Here is a 21975-nt window from a genome sequence, read left to right on the forward strand (position 1 = left end):
AAATATTCACGAATAATACCATTTGTACCCATTGACTACCTATAGTGATATATCATTATTAGCTGCCCGTGACGTCATCCTCGTGGACGCTATAAACAGCAAAATTATGTGCATCTATATAGATAATAATATGCCCCACCTCTTGTTAATATTGAACGATACGAGCAGGACGTTAAGCTGGTAGTAATTGACACGCCCTGGCCATTACAATGCACTGCCATTCAAGATTCTTGAAGAACCCAAAAACTCAGAGCGGCACTACAATTGCACTCGTCACCTAAGACATAAGATGTTAAGTTTCATTTGCCCAGTAACTTCACTAGCCATGGCTCCCTTCAGAACGAAACACAATAATGCTTACACACTACTGCTTCTATATATATATATAAAGCACAAAAAAAACTACGTTTAAAAAAACCGACTTGAAAAACTGAAAAGTATCAAATAGCTAAAAATTTAATTTAATACACCTCTTATGCAAACCTTATGCACAAGCGTCTAATAAATCTACTTTTCCCGACAACCCGGCTAAAAGGCCTTCTACACGATGTGTGCGAATCACCGACCATCATGCTCTTGGTCGGTTCAACAGATTTTTGTATTCGGTCTACACGTACGGGTAGTTAACTCAACTTGTTAGTTCTCTCTGGCATTCATAGCATAAAGAAGTAGCTAAATAAAGCTAATTGTCTTACGAGGCAACAAAAGATCGACATGGTAATAACATTTTTTATGCTTGAGTGAAGTATAAAAAAAAGTGGATGAAACTTTAGCTAAAAGAGCGAATCACTCCATTACAACGAGTGCGCCTATGACGACTGACAACCGCATACTGAAGGAGGCCGACCACGGACGCAGCTTGTCACGAAGGAAGCGCTCGCGACCAAGGCTGTTGAGATAGACCAAAATATATTGGTTGGTGAACCGATTTCTACATTGTCCATTTTTACATCAACCCGACCAAGGACACGATGGTCGGGGGTTGGTGCCAATCGTGTAGAAGGCCTTTAATAGATCTATGTCTAGAGTCTGAGAGTTCCCTTATGTCTATGAAATTGCATTTCACTGAAAGCATTAAGGCGCTATAGTCCTAAATAGTAACATTTTTGAAAATCTACTTAAAATACTTCTACAAATACTACGGTTCCAATTTTTTGATATATTTATCTTCATTTCTTTATCTAAATTATTGCAGTTTCAAAAACACGATTACGAAAAAAAATCTCGATAGATTTATTTTTTGAAAAATAGGCTTTTTTATATGAATTGTTTTATATTATCATAAAACTATGATGGCTATAAACACAAAACTTATTGTATTCGATAGTTTATTAGTATTTATAAATATTCGTCGTGGGTTTTATCAATTCGCTTTGTGAATTATTTTTTTTCGTAATAAACTAACGCGACGCCTTGGTTGCATGCTCGCTCATGCCAGCAGTACGCCCGTGACCACTGTCAAGGACGGTACTGTGTTCGTTTCTCTCGGGCTCACATTACGTAAGATTTTAGCAAACAAGTACACATCGGACGGGAATCATAGTAAAATCATTTTTTACGATGATGCGAACACCCTCGAGGACCTCGGATACGATACCCATATTGTTGAAATCATAATTTTGCGCGGCGGCCATCATGGATTTAAAAATGATCCCAAATTCGTTCGCTGCGCCCTCGAGAACCTCGGATACGATACCCATATTGTTGAAATCATAATTTTGCGCGGCAGCCATCATAGATTTCAAAAATGATCCCAAATTCGTTCTCTGCAGCCTCGAGATTCTCGGATGGGGAAAATTGAACCTTGTCCAATTTAACCCCCAGAAGACTCATGTTTGCGCGTTTACCACTAAAAAAACCCCATTTGTCGTATCACCGCTCTTCGACAACACTTCAGCTTCGCCTAGTATCGGAATACTGGGTCTCGAAATCTCGACCGATTGCCAATTTCGTGGTCATCTGGAAGGCAAAGCCAAATTGGCTTCAAAGAAACTGGGCGTCATTAATAGAGCACGGCAATACTTCAAGCCGGGCCACATAATAGCGCTCTACAAAGCGCAGGTCCGGCCACACATGGAGTATTGCTGTCATCTCTGGTCTGGCGCACCCGAGTGCTCTGTGAACGGCTGGATCACTTGGCGTTGCGTAGAGACATCGCTTCATTGTGTGTCTTCTACCGCATTTATCACGGGGAGTGTTCCGAAGAGCTGTTTAAACTGATTCCTGCCGCCGAAATCCACCTTCGCACGACACGCCACAAGTTAGGATATCATCCTCACCATTTGGATGTTTGGCGGTCCTCCAAAGTGCGGTTTTCAAGGAGCTTTCTTCCACGTACTACAAAGCTGTGGAATGAGCTTCCTTGTGCGGTGTTTCCGGGACGCGTACACCTTCCTTAAAGGTCCGCAACGCTCGTCTGATTCCTCTGGTGTTGCAAGAGATTGTGGGCGGCGGTGATCACTTAACAACGGGTGACCCGTACGCTCGTTTGTTCTCCTATTCCATAAAAAAAAGACTCGGATACGATATCCATAATGTTGAAATCATAATTTTGCGCGTAATATAACATTTTTCGCATACGTCGATAAAAAAGATTAACTTCAAAAAATGCATAAAAAATATCAGAGTAATTCGTACTCTAGCGCAACTGTAAGTTTAAAAAAATATTACGCGGTCCTTCCGGGTCGGCGGTCGCTGGCCCGCATCGCTCGGTTCGTTCTCAGCCATGCCCGTGTCCATGCGTACCTATCGTTCTACGTTCTAGCGATTTTTACCTAAAGTGTTGGGAAAACCTCGCCTCAAATTCGAAAGCGTTACCATTTGGGCGTCAGCTCGATCTCCACGTCATGATAAGAGGCGGTGTACTGGAACTTGGCTGCGCGCTTGTTCACGCGTTGGAGACGTTTCCACACGGACGCCATAGCTTCGGTACTCTGGAAACAAAAAATACACACTAGTTGGATTCTACTAGGTCGTTCAATTGAAGTTCAGGAAGTTTTTTTTTACTAAAATTGGGGATTAGTTTTTCAACAGTTCATTCAGAACTCACGCGACTTTTTAAAAAGCATGTTAAAAATATATTTACCAGCGAGAGACTACTTTGCACAGGTTGTTGACTTTGACATTCTTTATAGCATAGTGCCAATAAAGATACTATTCTAAAATGGCGACCACTAATATTTCGCTCGCACAAGTAATGTCATCAATCTGCTATGTTGTTTCAGTTTCATAATATACTTAAGAGTGTGTTCTAAGATAAAGATTAACATTGTATACAACTTTGGCTTCATATTTCTAAATAAAGAAATATATTTTCTAAAGTTTTGTTCTATTAATTTTTTGGCTAAATACTTATTTTCAAAAACGGTAATATTTAATTTTAATGGAAGAGGAGGACAAACGAGCGTACAGACAGAACAAAGGACCGTTGCCGGCTTTTCAGGAAGGTGTACGCACTTTTTTTGAACCTACCCATGACGTATAGTCCCGGAAACAAGGAAGCTCATTTCACAGCTTGGTTGTACCTACGTGGAACACAGTTCCTTGAACACCGCACTGTACCATTACATCCTCCATAGGAACGCCACACATCAGGATCTTGGGGATGATATTCTAATGTGGTCTTGGGAACACTCCCCGTGAAGGGTCCCCCCGGTAGTAGATTCTCTCGAATATTGACGGTAAAAGCGCGCAGTACTTAAATCAAACATTTATTACATCACATGTATACCTACCAATTCAATCACGGATATTTTCCGACAATTGTCGAACACCAGGTGCCCGGACCTCAGAATAACCGACATTTCACTTCCGTATTCCAATTGAGATTAAAAATATAAAACATAACAGATCCTGCTTGGTAGTAGTGACAAGAATATAATAATTACATTGTTTCATACGTTCTTGTAGTTACAATTAGTATGACTGCTATTGTTTTATCATTATACAATGCTGTACACCTTATCTATCTTAATGTTGATCAGTTCGTCACTTCATTGATATTATAATCAATCCAGCGCCAGCCCGCTTTACCGTGGCTATATCAACGGATCACAATCTTGTGGAGAATTATTGCAAAAACATGAAAATATTCCCTTGGTTATTCCATTAGCCTTCATGATAGCAAAAGTCGTTAAGTCGAGTTTGTAAGTCTTTAGCTGGGGCAGTGTATGTAATATAACATATACCTACTTTACAATATGATCCTAGAAAACGTTCATAACAAATGTATTACGAATTTCAAAACAATTGTTAAATGACGTCTATGTGATAAAGGTTACTGCTATACCATAAATGACTAATCTAAATGATACCATAGACTGGGCATGGAGCACAGCCGTTAGGCTATTTGATTGTAACGATATTTTATAAAAATAAAAATAAATTGACCCTAAAGGCTTCTTCCCGCTAATTCAGCTATTATTATTTTCTATAAGAGAACTCATAACATGCATTTTATCAGATATTAAATTACGGTGTAAGTTGAAAAAAATCCTTCTTAAAATCATGTCTGATAAAAGTTTAATAGAACACAGGTGTTTTAATTTTCACGCGGTTGGTGGCATTCGACGCAATTTATCGCACTTGGAATTTCGAAGTAATTCCGAAAAACACTATTTCGGTTTTCTTTCGTCAACGATAACGACTAACGAACCAATAAACCGATTTTGACCGGTTAGTGCTAATCGACTTGGTGTTTTGATGTTAAGAGCTCATTAGTTTTTGAAATCGATCAGAAAGCCGTTTCGTTATTTCAAAAAAACAAGATACAAAAAAAATTTTTGGTAGTTTATATAAGATTTTTTAAAATCTACTTTTCAAACCCTTTTGAATGGGGTCGACAGACACGATTTTTGAAAAACGTGGTAAAACCAATATTTTCCCGAATTTTGAAAATTTTCCATTTTCTTAGTGGAAGGTTAAAAAGATGAAGAAATAGCCAAGTTTCTTGCGCACATTCTTCTCAGTTCTGAGGCATTAATTTACGAGAGGTTTGTAGTTTTATACGTTCAATAAATGATTTCATATAATATTTTGAATAAATTTGAATAATAATAAAATATTTGAATTTGCCATTTCATTTATTTAGCATATAGCACTACAGAAGTTGTTGCAGGGGTTTTAACCAATGACTACAAATAATTAGGGAAAATGAATGTAAGTAAATAATTATCAGCTGCACTTTTCGTTACTCTGCTGATTTAACCAGTGAGGAAAACAATTAAATCTATAAATTGAATACATCTGCCATCATGTCATAGTGATTCACTTATATTATTTAATATTAATTCATATTTTTATGACTAGCTAAGATAGACAAAGTATTTTCTGGATACTTTATTAGTTTAAAATATACAAATACATTAGTGCCGCCTAGCGACCGAAACAAGTGAAGCTTTACAGTATAAAGCGGAGGAACTCCAAATATTGATATATCGGTACATAGTTTAGGTACTCTCAAAACTGTTTACGATTTTTTATACTATATACAATATATCGTGTAACGGTACTAAACCTGACGCTCTCGTGTTACGCCACAATCTGACGCTTAGGACGGACAGAGAGCTCGCTGCCCGAACGTCCGTATAAAAGCGTCGCTTTACTAGGACCACTAGGAGCTGGGCTGGTTGAAGTAACTGGCAAACACTGCTCGCAACATGGAACCAACTAAGTTCTGTATGTTTAATTGCGGAAACAGACGCCCCATAGTATACCAGCAGTTTTATGATTTGTAGGGACTTCTATCTGGGTAGAGGGAGCGTTTTAATTATAAAGTCAATACGACCTCGAAAACAATATTCGAATCCGGATCGTACGCACCTGTGCGGAAACTGTGGAATAGGTTAAGGTAACGGTCTGTGAATAAATCGTAATCTGCCTGCTGCAGCACGGAGATGGAAAAGGATAGCAAAGCTTTTGTTACTACATCATCATTGACAACTCGTAAACAGTCAGCTACCCTTGACATTAGTATTATAAATATTAAACCACTAGATCGTACGTCGTAGTAGCTACGTCGTCCATACGCCAGTATATTCTAACGGCCTTACAAATAAAATTGGCATATAGTTATACCTTAGCATAAACCAAGAATATTCAAAATGTGTACAAATAGACTTTTGGCCTATGATTGGTTTATTCGGACGTTTAACGTTTCCCGCGTTTATTTACAAGGCTGTCTGACATTCGGTTAACTTCAGAATTTTCATTGTATTTTCAGTGTTGTCAGCGATATAGTCAACATTTAGCATATTCTTGGTTTACTGAAGTATAACTTTATACCAAGTTTATTTGTAAGGTCGTTAGTGTATTGTTCCAATACACGCACACCATCGCATCCTACATTGCCTGGGTAGCGCGTACTTGGCTGTATCTATTGATCGTATTACTGTACCATCGGGTGCTCACTGTATACATGATGATACAATAATTATTAAACGATAATAGCTATAGAGTTACTCACAGATAGTCACTTGCGACTTTTATCGGCGGCGCGGGCGCATTGTCACTCGACGCCGCTTCTGAAACAGAAGACACAGTGATAATATTAATTTATCACGAGCTGGCGCCGGTGGGCGTCGCTTCACCTAAATAATTTTTACATAACAAAATCATATCAGTTGACCTAAAAGATAAAATTATTGTCACCAGCGCCACCTAACTGGCACTAACGTAACTAGGTTCTTCGAGGTGGTCATTTCATCCTCTATATGGGTGTCGTTTCATTTCAATTGGACTTACGGTTCTCGAGTTTTAGGTGAACATACATACACACATACATTCGAATTTATATATTTTTTCAAAATCACATCCAGTGTCCATTCACTTCAATATAGAGCTGCATCCGATGGAATCACTTAGAAAAGCACATTGCCCATTCGTCATGAGGTGTTACGGGTCTTTTCGATGGCCTTTTGAAATGCAGCCATAGCATTGGCGTCTGTCAAGCGTTTTATCGAAGTTTTTATTATATTTTCTGGAATTAATAAAAATTGCGAAGTCGGGGCTATACGGACTGTGATTCGACGCAGTAATTCCACGTGTGACGTTGCCCAATAATCGATCGTTCTCCCGGCGATTAGCTAAGAGACGTTGACGTGGTACAGAAAGATCCTACTGCGAAGTCGACTCTCCCGAAATTTTTACAAGACGAAGTAGCAAACAATTGTTAAAGTACCGCTGTAGTAACTGTTTTTCGATCCTCTAAAACAAGTGTCGCGTAATGCTCTTCCACAACGCTTGGTGTCGGGATAATAACATAATATATCCTACATTCGTCACCAGTAACTATGTTGAAGACAGCATTTGAGTCTTTAATCGCGGCCACAATTCATAAATTATAAGATATGCTCCGGGAACAAAGCTTTCTTATCACTAAATGTTCATTCACAATATTTTATGCACTCGACGCATTCAGATGCCTAAGCATTTCCAAACTGCTGATAACTCACTCTTTCATCAGTCTCTATTATTCGCCGCACAACACTGTCCGGCTAGATTATGGGTACCGCAATGGTGTCTAATTCTGCCGTGAAGCAGTAATGTGTAAGCATTACTGTTTCGGTTTAGTTGCTAGTGAAATTAATGATTAAATGAGACTTATCAACTTATGTATCAAGGTGAGGAGCGCAAATGTAGTACCTCTCAGAATTTATTGGTGTTTTAAAATCCTGAGCGGCACTGTATTGTAATGGACAGGGCGTATCAATTACCATCAGCTGAACGCCCTACTCGTCTCATCCCTAATTGTCATAAAAAAAAACTGTTAGCCGTAGAAAGTCGACCCTGATGCAGATAATCAGATTAGTGCGACCACGTTTAAACTCATTAAACCAATTATTGTTAATCACTATTAACAATAATTGGTGCCACTGCACGAGATGGATATTCATCATATGACGTGATTTAGACAATTTTTAATTTGCCGCATAATCGTAAAACAAATAAATAATGTACATACTTTTTTATAATATTGTTTATAAGTACTGCTTGGCCGTACTACTATGTTTTATTTTTAGTTTCTCTGTACTGTATTATGTACAATTCAAATGTTTTATGTATGCTTGTTACCTTCCGTATCGTACTCCGCCCTAAGTGGACCATTCATTTCAAATACTGTTTTTAATTTGGAAGAGTACACTCCCACATTTTAATGTGAAGTAAGTAGTAAGACAGAAAAACTTTTATTAAATTTTTAACCGACTTCAAAAAAGGAGGAGGTTCTCAAGTCGTCGGTATGTTTTTTATGTTTGTTACCTCAAAACTTTCGACTGGGCGAACCGATTCTGATGATTCTTTTTTTATTTGAAAGCTGGTGCTTCTCGTGTGAAAACCATAAAATTTTGGTGAGAGTTTGGTTAGGTTCTGATTACGAAATCCATGACAAAGTAACGGAAATCTTCAATTCTTAGGAGCAAATTAACGATACTCGGCCGAATCTTTTTTATGCTATCCGGATATTTAAGTCATCTACCATAACGTAATAATGGTCAAGTAATTCTCGTAGTCGAATATGATGATCAATGGGACTCCTTAACGACTTACAGTAAGGGTGCGTGCGATCTGTGGCAGAAAGAAAATTCTAACTGCCTGTAATCAAATAGCAAAGCACTTACGTTCATTGCTGCATTGAAAAATTTTGTATATTTACACATATTTAGACAAATTGTTAGTTAGTGTACTTCAAATTCACTAAAAATCATAAAATAAAATAAATTTTAACAAAAAAACAACCGACTTCAAAAGCACTATTTCAAAACAATAGATATAATGTGCACTAAAAGGAATAAAAATAATTGCGTATTTTTATACCATCTAATTCTAGTTACGATTATTGTTATTTTTGGAGTTGGTGTCATCCAAGATAGGTTTGTTAATATATGTATTAACATAACATAGTTAACATAGTTATAGGTGAGATGTGCTTGAGTCATGAGGAGGCGAGAGGCCAGAGCGGGTCGCGGCGGAAGGATACCGATTCCAAAAATAACAATAATCGTAACTAGAATTAGGTTAATTAGTTGAGTACAGTAGCTGCATCATCCACACACACCGTAAATAAATAAAGGTATTCTGTGAGCATTTTATAAGCGATTATAAATAATAACTTTTAAGAATCTTAAACCGAGTCTCCGGCAACAGGATCATCCTGCCCCCACAAGCAGCGCCCGTTCACGAGCATGACGCATGAGGCATGCAATATTAAAGGTGAAAGATGGCATAACAGGTGTATTAAATTAAATTTTTTGTTATTTGATACTTTTCAGTTTTTGAAGTCGGTTTTTTTAAACGTAGATTTTATTTTTGTATAGAAAGTTTTCATGTTATGATATTTGTGTCGTCTTTCAAATGTCTTTCAAATATAACAATAGTATAATAATCATTTACTCAAGTGACTTGAATAGTCCTTGAAATCGGACACAGCACCTATTTATAGTACTAAGTTCATGTTGATATTGTAAGAATCAATACCAATTAATTCTAAATAGAACTATTAAAGTTGTAGTAACAATAATGCAAGATGTATATACTATACAGGTGTAATCGTTGAGTGTCTGGTCACACTCAACGATTACACCTGTAGATGATTCCCTAACTATTCGAAATATTAATTTAAACTAATAGCGAAAGTACAACTCGGACGAATCAACATGACACCTGGCTCAAATGTCGTTTGTGCAATATACAGTGTACAAATAAGTTTGTGTCTCTATTCCACTATCTCGTACGAAAAAGAAAAATATTTTTACTTTTTAAACGTCTTATGATGCATTTATATTATTATATTACATGAACGTATTGGCAGACAAAGCATTTTCCCTTTAGCCCTGACATACAGACAGATATTCTATAAAATACTTTTTTTCTTCCGTATTGTGTGTGGAAGCGAGTATAATATTATTGACACATAGTTTTTTCATTTTTACTCGTTTTTTTTTTGTGGAATAGGAGGACAAACGAGCGTACGAGTCACCTGGTGTTAAGTGATCACCGCCGCCCACATTCTCTTGCAACACCAGAGGAATCACAAGAGCGTTGCCGGCCATTAAGGAAAGTGTACGCGCTTTTTTTGAAGGTACCCATGTCGTATCGTCCCGGAAACACCGCACAAGGAAGCTCATTCCACAGCTTTGTAGTACGTGGAAGAAAGCTCCTTGAAAACCGCACTGTGGAGGACCGCCACACATCCAGATGGTGGGGATGATAACCTAACTTGTGGCGTGTCGTGCGAAGGTGGAATTCGGCGGCAGGAATCAGGTTGAAATGCTCTTCGGAACACTCCCCGTGATAAATGCGGTAGAAGACACACATTTAAGCGACGTCTCTACGCAACGCCAAGTGATTTAGCCATTCACAGAGCACTGGGTCCCCGACAATTCAAGATGTTCTGCGTTGCACGTGGTCAAATGGATCGAGCTGATACTGGGGTGCGCCAGACCAGAGATGACAGCGATACTCCATGTGTGGCCGGACCTGCGCTTTGTAAAGCGCTAGAATGGGCCGGCTTGAAGTATTGCCGTGCTCTATTGCTGACGCCCAGCTTCTTCGAGGCCAATTTGGCTTTGCCCTCCAGATGGCCACGGATTGGCAATCGCTCGAGATATGGAGACCCAGTATTTCGAAACTAGGCGAGGCATTTAGGGAAGTGTTGTTGAAGAGCGGTGAGAGAGCGGTTTTTAGTGGTAAACGCGCAAACTTGAGTCTTCTGGGGGTTGAATTGGACAAGGTTCAATTTACCCCATTCCGCGACCTTCTCGAGAGAGGACTCGATAGAAGACACAAGTTTCTCCCGGGACTCGACGTTTTCCCGAGAGAGACTTGCATGGCCCATGTATACGGCATCACCAGTGCTGTCGTCTGCATAGCAATGTATGTTGGAGTCCAATATATCATTGATATGCAGAAGAAACAGCGTGGGAGATAGCACACAGCCTTGGGGCACTCCAGCGTTCACAAAAAACCGTCGACAACGACGCTACGCCCAGTGCGGAAGCTGGAGGTCCACTTGCATAAGCTCTCGGGAAGCCCAAATGATGGAAGTTTTGAGAGGAGCGCCTTGTGCCATACACGATCAAAGGCCTTCGCTATATCCGGGCTAACTGCCAGGCCTTCCCCCTTGCTTTCAATAGCCGCCCCCCATCTATGTGATAGGTATACCAGAAGATCACCTGCCGACCGACCATGGCGAAAGCCGTATTGTCGGTCGTTGATCAACTGGTGACCCTCTAGGTATACTAAAAGCTGGCGGCTAATTATACTCTCCATGATTTTGGAGAGCAGGGAGGTAACAGCAATAGGCCTGTAGTTTGCCGGATCCGAACTGTCTCCTTTTTTTGGATCGGATGGACAAGGGCTGACTTCCATGAGTCAGGGACTACGCCTTTGGAATAAGAGTGCCGGAATAAACGCGTTAGCACCGGCGTCAACGGATCCGTCGCCGGATGGTCGGCGGTGTTTTTCCGTTGTCGTCAAGAGTCGAGTTGGAGGCAAAAAGAGCGCACAGGAGATAGGCTTTCTCTTTTGCCGTATGGGCCAGGGTGTCATTCCTCACGTGCAACGGCAGCATGGATGGCTGGTTGAAGTTACCAAGAGCAGCTTTCGACAACGACCAGAACTTGCGTGTTCCGGTCGGGTAACTGGAAAGCTGCTCGCCGATTTTGACGACGTGCTTTGACTTCGCACGGACGATTTGCCGCTTAAAAATTCTGGAGGCACGGTTATATTTCCTCTTAAGAACTTTGCAACGCCGCAACCCAAGTTCGATACGCCTGTTTTTTGCAATCAGATGCTGCTTTAACTGACGCATCGAAACAGGGCAGTGATCTGCCACCGATCAGTACTACAGAGCTTGGTATAAAAATATCCATGCCCGGCAGTATCACATTGGCTACTGCAACGGCGCAGGCACTAGGATCATCCGAAGGGAAACAAACCTTGCCCCAAGGGTAGTATGCAAAAAGGAACGCATCCCCATCTATCTATCTATCTATCTATCCCAATCTGCTGACTTGTAGTGCCAAACGCGGCGGGTTGCTGTTGGTCTGCGACGTTGGCGTCGGATGGACACTACAGAGACAGAGGGCGTCGACAGAGACCTGGTAACTATCAGGATGTGTAGTCAGCAGAAGATCTAATAAGGACGGCATGGGGCTATCCACATCCGGGAGCCGCGTAGGCGACTCAACCAATTGGGACAGACCTTACGCCAATGCAAAATTGTACATAGATCGCCCTGCGTAGTCTGTGGTACGTGATCCAAGCCATTCGGCATTATGCCCGTTGAAATCACCCAAGACTACGATTTCAGCGGAGGGGATCTGTGCAAGCACGTCGTCAATTGCCGCTTGAACGCAGCCCATGAGATGATCGGTATCTGCGTTACCACTATAGGACCTGTAAACACACGCATAAATGCGGACGCGGTCCTCTAAATCTACGCGAGCCCAGAGAGTAGACAGGTCCCTACCCTCAAAATTGCCGAGACGGCGACAACAGATATCCTCCCTAACGTAGACACATACCCCGGCACGAGGCAAAAAATTGTGCTCAATATTGTACCCGGGGTACGTTAAATATGACGTATCTCTAGGTCGAGATATCTGCGTCTCCGTAAGGAAACACAAGGCCGGCTGCGCCGTCTCAAGGTGGTGGTGGACGGCGTTTTAGTTGGAGTGAATTCCCCGGATGTTACAAAAGTCCACATTAAGCGTGGAGCGGGGTGCCGTGGTGTTGCTGCCCTGTTTGTCCTGTGACATACGCGGTACTGTGCCCTCCCCAGAATACGAGTGGCAGCCCGAGCGCGAATGCTCGGGGAAAGATTCTCCGGCTGTACTAGAGCCGGTACCCTCCTGGGATAATTTCTGTTTGAATTCCGCTCTCATACTTTGTTGGGGGTAAGGGGGGGGAATGGCCTCCGGTCCTCGACACTAACCTATGCGAAACATAGCGGCATTAAGCCGCCACGCCGGTATTCTGTGCGAGTGTGGTAAGTAACCCGGATGAGTCTAGCCCGATTGTGCTGACGTCAAAAGACGGTAGCGTGACTCTCCCACTTTCAATAAGACCGTAGTCGCCTCTTACGACACCCTTGGGCCTGGGATTACCCTTTTCGTTTTACGCCCTGGGGAAGCACAGGGAATAATTATATATATGTATAGATAAATAAATAAAATAAATAAATTAAGTACATGCACAACAATCGGACCCATACAAATAAAAAAACCTACGTATAAAAAACCGACTTTAACAACTAAAAAGTATAAAATAACTTTATAAAGATTTAATTAAGTACACCTCTTAAGCAAACTTAATAACGTTAATATTAATAAAATACTATTATCTATATGTGCTACCTATTGATCGGTTTTAAGTCGTTGCCAAGCTCTAAACAAAATAAAACTTAATATTATAAACAGCTTACTTACTGTAATTATAAGCGAGGTCTGCCCACTTGTTTTTAGTCGGTCCCGAGCATATGCGCCCCGTTTTGGGATCTTCAATTCGTAAATGAATTTTACTTCTCTCCAAACAAAAAGGTTTATATGTCGCAGCGTAATTGGTGTACAAACATAGAATAAATTACAAATCGAATTGAGAACCTCCTCCTTTTTGAAGTCGGTTAAAAATTCAAATTATCGTATGGATATACATATATATATTATATATACATAAATATACATACATACGCTCGTTTGTCCTCCTATTCCATAAAAAAAAATGGAATGGAATAGGTTAAACAGAGCCGATGGAAGTAGATTGACTGCGCAAATTTATGAACCTAATTTGGATGCAATTATAACAAAAGTCGACCTGAGGGTATTAGATCGACAATAACTTGTAAGATTTATACTTCGTGTTCTTATTCGTGTTAACAGGATACTTTATACACAATAATGACAGTATCCTGTAAATCTTTATTTATTTCCGGACTGAAAACTTTCAAGCACATATTGTATTACAGGTTCTCAATAACCGCAATTAAATTTTATCAAAATTGGAAACAATCGAATTCCATTTACATTTCTTTAGAAAAAGATATTCTGATTATTACTTTTTTCTAATCTAATCAATAATCTGGTTTAATTAATTTACTTTTTTGACGCCTCTAACTAAGAATTCGCCAAGGGCCCAGCAGAAAAATGTTATATAAGTTTAAAAAATAAATTAAACTAAATTTATTTAAAACTAGCTTTTACCCGCAACTTCGTCCACGTGGGTTAGTTACTATGGACAGTATTTTTATTTGTTAGGATATTTTGCAAATAATACACACACGAACTGCTCTTTAGGGTGCCGGCGCAGTGGATATCCCTTGTCATTGTGGACAGTCTCTTTAATAGTCCCTGCCAACTTTAATCTTCTATTTCATCCCCATGTAGGTGAAAGTTTCAAAAATTCTCGAACAAATGTTTATAAATTACTTCTTACCAAGTGCATAAATACAAAGTTAAATTTTTTTATCTCCGAAAATGACGAATAGCCATTCATAATTTCGTCCCTGAATTCAACCCGTTCATGCCTTGTTTTTCTACAAATAATGGTAGCTTCTGTTCTTTCCCAACGGTAGTCTATTTTTGTAACAAATATAATCAAAATCGAATTCGGAGTTAGGCGTGAAAGCGTGACGTTGTTTGGACTACCATACATACGAATTTTCACACCATAATTCATCCCTACACAGGTCGAAATTTTAAATAAGCCAGACTAAATATATATTTACTTTTTATTAAGTGCCTAAATACAAAGTTATATGGAGTCACTTTCGATAATTACGAATTTCCAAAAAAACTTTCAACCCCTATTTCAACCTTCCTTTTCAAAGCTCTATTCTATCTCTGCATTAAATGTCATCGAAATCGGTTGTTAAACGTAAAATCGTAACAAACTTATAATATTAAGTACGATTTTTATACGCTTAGGAGATCGTTGTCAGAAAGAAATATTTCCATTTCAATGACACTCAAGGACATACATAAGGATACGACGAGAGCGATACCGTGAGTAAAGGCGCTGGCTTTAATATACTTACTAAGATATTATATCGTATTATTAACTAATTATTGAGGAGCGTTAAAGAGGTGGAATAAATGCTCAGAGGTATGTAACAGAAGTGTTGGAACCTCATGTAATGCCATTTGCTCCATTTATTGGCGAATATTTTTTATTAATGCAAGACAACGCTCGCCCCCACCAGTTGCTAGAGTTGTTACCGCGTACCTGGATACCGTCGGCATTCGAAAATTAACATGGCCATCCCGGAGCCCAGATTTAAATCCTATTGACAATTTAAAAAGACGTGTTCGAAGCCGCATGCCAGCTCCAACTACCATAGATGAATTAAAACAATCCGTGATTGAGGAGTGGCAGAACATTCCACAACAACAGATCAAAGATGTCATTGACAGCATGCCAAACCGTTTGATGGATGTCATGAAGGCTAGAGGTGGAAATACGCACTATTAGAATTAATTTATTCAGCAGATTTTTTATTTTTAAGCCATTTAATCACATTTGTTAATTTACGCTCAAAGTGTTTTTCAGACTTTTTTATAAATAAGCCATTTTTTTAACCAAAATCGTAAAAAATCAAGGTGGGCGGTTAATTGTGCCGCTGAGTGTATATATTATATTGTAAGTCTATGCTGCAGCTGCTCACACCCCACCCACTTCAAATACCGAACGATACGAGCGGATCATTGATGATCTCATCTTGAGTCAAATTCCTTTATTATTATTTACGACTAGCTTTAGTCCGTGACTCCCCTCCCTCCTGACTCTACTCTGTATACAAAACTTGTAACATTTAAATATTTTATAAAACAGAAACCATTAAAAACATGAAGGAAAGACATTTTTAAAATATTAATTGCTTCTCGTATCCTCGAATTGGATGGCTGTACCCAATATGAATTTTTAAATAGCCAATGCGCAAAATTGTCAATATAATAACTTTTAATATTTCACCCATCACATGAGTAAAAAACGGTATAATTTACTCTGAATGTGTTCATACTGTGCGATAAATTGACGCGGCGGTCATCATCGGTTGTCTAAAATGATCTCAAATTAGTTCTTTACACCCCCAAGAACCTTGGAGACGATATCCGTTGGAGACGATATTGTTGTAATCCTATATTTCGTCGTTGTAAAAATAATTACTTACAATTTGTTCGCTACGACCCGAAAAACTTGGAAACGATATTGAATTACACAAATACATAGTATTATATTATACATATATACAGTATCGAATTAGGATATGTGAAATAAATGTGGATACATAATCGTTAGCATATGTAAAAAAATTTGAGCAAATGTGAACATACTGTAGAATTAGGTCACTAGGTCAATAATTCAATGAACTTACGAATATTTCAATATCAAAAAGCGCAGTTCGTAGTTTGCCGCGCAAAAGTTGAATAGTGCCGGTTCCAGAGAGAAACCGAAACCGCCTAAGGCTGGGGTTACTATGGATGCGAGTTCTGACGAAAATTTGTTCTGACGAGTATGTCCGAAATCCTCGTCAGAACAAGGCGTTTACACTGTGCGCGTTTTCTGTTATTCTGATAGTCAGTTCGTTTCTGCCGTCCAGCGAAGATGGACGAATTTGATGAATATGATTTGACATCGATAAAGAAGGTCTTACTTCCGTTGATATTCCCGAGGTGGACTTTCGAGTCCCTACACAATGTGCCAGTTTCACGGAGATATAATCACTACGGAAGAAACGCGAATGAGAGAGAAACCTTGAAAAATTATTTTGTTAGTCCAGCAGGTGACATTCTGTTTCGTTTTGAAATTGTTAAAATTTTTAACTTAAACAATTCTACATACATTTTTTTGATTTTGATTTTGGTAAACAGAATTGTAATAACTGCCTTGCACAAACTGGGTAAACAGCTGTTGGTTATTTTTAATACACATCAGAAGCTAGTAATAAATTAATATGATGTTTATATAAAATATTGAGGAGCTAAGTTATGGGAGTCAAAAGAAAGAGATTATTATAATTTATTAAAACATAAGTCATCTTGCAGTGACAGAACATTTTGCACAATTGACATCTACATTTTTTTTGACATGACAGCCCTTGTCATTAGTATTACATGGATGTTCCAACACCATTGAGTTATCTATACCTACTTAAGCCAGAATAATATAGATAGAAATAATTCAGAATAAGATTCAATATCACTTTTTGACACTAAAATGAGTAGGTAACTTCTTTAACAGTATTGATACCTGCTTGAAAAAAGAATAAATTGTAAATCCTCAATTATTAGCATTTCTTACTAATAACTTTAACTATTCCACTGCTGGCCAACCTTCCACTTAATATATATAATATTATCCTTTAGCAGACAGTAATAAGGCATAGACATAAAATACAAATTATTGATTGAACAATAGATAATATTTAATTTTAGGTTATATTTTACTTTTAGTATATCTTCTTTCTCCCACTTTTTTAGACTTACTTACATTTTGTTTCTTAGTTTTGTTACATTCTACAATTATTAATAAGTTTTGATGATGTACGGCACTTCTTTAAGTGGATTCCAAAATAGTTTGCTAATAAAATTGCCAACCTCCTTTTCAAGATTTTCTCAAAATTGATTCCTTTAGAATTCTTTTCGATGTCATTTCTAATAACTACTAGATACTACTATCGCTTCAGAAACAAAAGGCTTTACGAGATTTACTTTGCTAGGATTTACAACAGAGCCATTTTTTTATAAAACATTTAAATTTATTAAATGTTTTATAATAATTTATAGATAATGCCTGAACAGTGGCTGGGACTTTATTGTAGAAGTGTATACATTTACTCTTAAAGCTATTATGTATCTTATGAAGTCTACTAGAATTAGTTACAAGCAATCAAGATGCATAGTCACGTCATAGTAATGCAGATAGTTTAAATGTTAATTTTGTGGGGACCAACTATACTAGGGTGTGATTATAAATAATAAAAAAGTTTGAATTAAAACTGTGAAGAATTAGAGTTTGCAAGATCTCAAAAATCAGTGTAGAAAAATCTATATGTAGTTATATATATATATAAGAATTGCTTGTTTAACAGTACCTATAAGATTTAATTTTTAATTATGATCACTGGATGACAAATGTTAGAGCATAAAGTACCTCAAAACAAATAAGCACTTAATATCCATTAAATAGAGTACATTTCACACTGAATGACATAGTTACAAGTTTGACCTCAGTGGCAGTTCCTGTTTTGTTATTTCCTGTATGATCTGGGTTATTAATGATTATCCTTGCGTAAAATGTAAAAATACATTATGGTAATGATTTATTTATTAGCTGTGGATTCTGACTTTATCTGGTCTCTAGCTTTAATTTACTTAAGTATTGCTTGTACTCAAATACATACTGCAAAAGTTCCAATAAGGGATTCTCTACAAATGTTGCATAGATGAATTGATCAGCTCTTTGGAACACAGTCCATAGTAAATGTGATAGAACTACATCTCTATGTAAACATATTCAGCATTAAAAAATAGTTTGGACAGAAGGTCAGGGTTGCCAACTGTCTAACTTAAACTAAACACATTCAGTGATTAAACAAACTACACTGAAATGATCAACATTAAAGTGATTTGGGAAAAACAATGGTAGCCTTCCGTAGCTGGGTTACGGGACATTATTCTGTAACTAAGCTAGGCATTTATTAAATAGAACAGGCATATTCATAATAATGTGAAAAATGAAATTATGAGTGAGATTTACATATAATGGCCAATACCAAAGATGAAAACTGCATAAAAGTACAGTTAGTTGCACTCTTACTTAAATAAAGTGAGAGATCGTGTTTACTTTACACACTACCAGTCGGAGTTCCAATCATCAGATAATGCAACAATAAAATATACTGTACATTACATGATGAAATAAGAACACGATTGACGTCTGTGTAAATATAAATCGAAAACCTGACTTAGAACAAATGAAGTATTGGATCTATAAATAGAGCGAGAAGCCCTAAAACGCACTTTACGCCACTAACAGTACAGATAAAAGGTCAAAGAACCGACCCTGGTATTACTTCCTGAACGAGGACCACACAGCATCATTGATAAATGAAGAGCAAACATCTCGAAACTAGTAACAAAATACTCACAAAAAGTAAAGAGAAGATGATATCACGAAAGTCAAGATATTATTATAACTGAAACACTTTTATAAACTTCACAGTTCACCCTGAACTTCTCAAACTTATACTAAATATCGTCGTATAAATGACGACAGCTATTTAATTATTCAATTATTTTTTGCGTAAATTTTAAGAAACACTACAGAAATCAGAATTTCATCGATGGATCCATTAATCCATTATTTTCACGTCAATTTCATGCATTAAGTTAAGATGACACTAATGACAATCAACACACACTTCAGAAGTCGAAAACATAGGTACACAATTCGTTGTCGTTCTACCTCTATTTACGCGTTCTACGCTTCGTATATTTTCATCATTATCATCTCATGAAATGAGTTTTAAATGAATAATAAAATTTAGAAACAAAATATTTATATATAATTAATTAATGCATTGCATTATTAAAAATTATCATTAATATAGATAGTCATTGTAATATTCAATAAATCTACTTTTCAAGTTTACTTTAACATGAAATGGAACGTTTTAGGAAAAAATGGATGACAGCCCACCCGGCTGACCCAGCTGCTGGATTGTCAAAAATTTCAAAATATTTTATGAAGTTAGCATTGTGAATTTGTGATTATTCTGTTGATTGTGTAACGTATTTAAACTAAAAATTATATTCTTTAATCAATTGTAAATACTTATTTATGAAATTGCAAACTCTTCTGTAATACTATGAATTAGAAGTTACTTAACTATTTAGGAAAATATATTGGTTATTATGCTTGATTGTTAGTATTTATTGGAACAAACGTAAATAACGATAACAAAACATGTCAAGAATACTCAACCATCGCATGAGGTAATCTTACAGCTCTCAGAAGTAATTCAATATAATAAAGGTGTAAGGTTACAACAAATAATTTAATCCTATATTGTAGATCATCTCTAAAGAAACAATCATGGTCACCGGTGGACAAGCGTGCTGTGGGATTTTCGATTTGGACTGGACGTAGAGTACTCCTTCATAAACCTCTTGACAGTTATCAAATTCAAAGAAGAACATATGGGATGTTAATTGCTAGGGCAGTGAGGGGAGTCCTAAAAATTAGATATTTGCTACTTGGAGGAGCTGTTGGTGGTGGCATGACACTGAATAAGGTAACAAAAACTTACCTTGCAATATTAAATACATGTTATATATTCATGTAATCGATAAATTAGACAGGTGATCATAGCATTTGTAGTTATACAAAAATTGGAATATTACCAGTTATTTCTATTTGACATATTCCATTCATGGTTGTGAATTTTCCATTAATTTGTACAAATTTTTCAAAACATGAATTTTTAATTTTTGGTGAGGTTAAGGGTTCACATATTTATTATTTAGTCATGGCTGCCTTGTGCATTATGTAATATCTAACTTTTTGATACACAGAGTTATAAAAACAATGGACTGCTATCCTAGCTATCAATTATTTTCACCTATCAGAATACTTTTGATTAAAAATAGAGTGTACATGTCTTTGTAGCAGAAAGATTCTTGTTTTTTGTTAATCTGGTGTTGGAAGACAGCATGGGCATAACATCTTTCATTAGCAAGCTTGTTTTGCCATAGTATAGTTTTAGCTCTGAGAGTGAAAAATGCCAATTTGATAAACACCCCAGACTTATTATTTTTTTAAAACCATACTAAATTGCATTAAAATTAGTTATTGAGTAGAAATGAAAAAGTAAAAGCAGAGATAGTTACTATCTTCATCATCTTTAATTCACTTATTGAGATTACCTCTACATTTTGCACAAATGTATCTCCCTAGTGACATATCTAAGGCACTGGATAGTAACAATCACATGTATAATATTAGTAGGGTTTAAGATTAAATGTAATTGTAATTCTGCAATGGATCAGAGAACACAGCAACTCATTAGGCATTGATTCCCCAGGTGAATTAGACAAAAGGGGATTTGAGGCTATAGCATAGTGGAGGATGCATGGATATGAAGAAACACCAGAACATGTGTTTATAGAGTGCATGAGATGCTCCAATCTCCAGCATCACTCCTGAATGCCTGTAGCAATTTGTAAGACTGCTAGACTTCTAAGACAATTGGGGCTGGCATGCATTAACAGCCTTGCTAAAATAACTAGAGGCAGATCAACAATGGGCTACTATAATGAAGGAGAGTGGCATCTCATTCTGCCCATTAGTGGTGGTACTGATTCGTCCCATCAGTAATAATATTATTTAGGCATGCCACATACACTAAAGCTATTGCATGTGTTTTGTGGTATTTTTGTGGCCCAACACAACTTTGCTATTTAGTGAAATTTATTATCAACTTCTTTAGTACTTTTTACTTTTAATTTGCTTACCACCTGTTCTGTTCATGGATGTGAGGCAATATATATTTCAGAAATATGTGGAGTGGAAAGATGGACTTCCAGATATGGGTTGGTTGAATGATTTACTTCCAGACAATAATCAATGGGATAAATTTACATCAACATTGATCACCGCCAAAGATAAAGTCAGTGATGGACTGCAGATTGGTAAGTTAAATATTTTAAACATTTATTAGATGACCTATTTTAGTGTCAAATACACATAAAATAGCTTTATTGGGCAAATGTATACACTTCTTAATTGTAAAGACCCAGTATATGTTTGGATGTTCTCTGGAATAAATTTAAAAGTTTTAATACTAACTAACTGCAGTAAATCACACTACTCAACTGCAGATTATGTAAATGATGAGGCAGCCTGGGACAGGATTATGATTGTCTGTATCAATTACTTAAGTAATGTAATTATAATATTATTGTAGGTACACAAAAATAGAAC

At 37.4% G+C, this 21975-nt stretch overlaps 2 protein-coding genes across 6 annotated transcripts in view; one reads left to right on the plus strand and one right to left on the minus strand.

Annotated features, from left to right (window-relative positions):
- The window catches only part of LOC126972236 (EH domain-binding protein 1), an 86375-nt gene extending 67034 nt beyond the window's left edge, over nucleotides 1–19341 (minus strand). For both annotated transcript variants that reach the window (XM_050818892.1, XM_050818885.1), the window contains exons 1-3: nucleotides 19142–19341; nucleotides 6464–6521; nucleotides 2818–2933 (exon numbers count right to left, since the gene is read on the minus strand). In XM_050818892.1, coding sequence (XP_050674849.1) covers nucleotides 2818–2921 — 104 coding nt within the window. In that variant the 5' untranslated portion in view covers nucleotides 2922–2933; nucleotides 6464–6521; nucleotides 19142–19341. The remainder of the gene's footprint in view (nucleotides 1–2817; nucleotides 2934–6463; nucleotides 6522–19141) is intronic.
- Nucleotides 19342–19721: 380 nt separating this feature from the next.
- Nucleotides 19722–21975, plus strand: part of LOC126972252 (dynamin-like 120 kDa protein, mitochondrial) — a 41636-nt gene continuing 39382 nt past the window's right edge. For 3 of the 4 annotated variants that reach the window (XM_050818904.1, XM_050818905.1, XM_050818912.1), the window contains exons 1-3: nucleotides 19722–19988; nucleotides 20068–20287; nucleotides 21548–21683. In XM_050818904.1, the coding sequence (XP_050674861.1) occupies nucleotides 19960–19988; nucleotides 20068–20287; nucleotides 21548–21683 (385 nt within the window). In that variant the 5' untranslated portion in view covers nucleotides 19722–19959. The remainder of the gene's footprint in view (nucleotides 19989–20067; nucleotides 20288–21547; nucleotides 21684–21975) is intronic. The other variant, XM_050818906.1, reaches the window with a different exon arrangement.

This window comes from Leptidea sinapis, chromosome 2, assembly GCF_905404315.1.
Source record: "Leptidea sinapis chromosome 2, ilLepSina1.1, whole genome shotgun sequence".
NCBI classification, from domain to species: Eukaryota; Metazoa; Arthropoda; class Insecta; order Lepidoptera; family Pieridae; genus Leptidea; species Leptidea sinapis.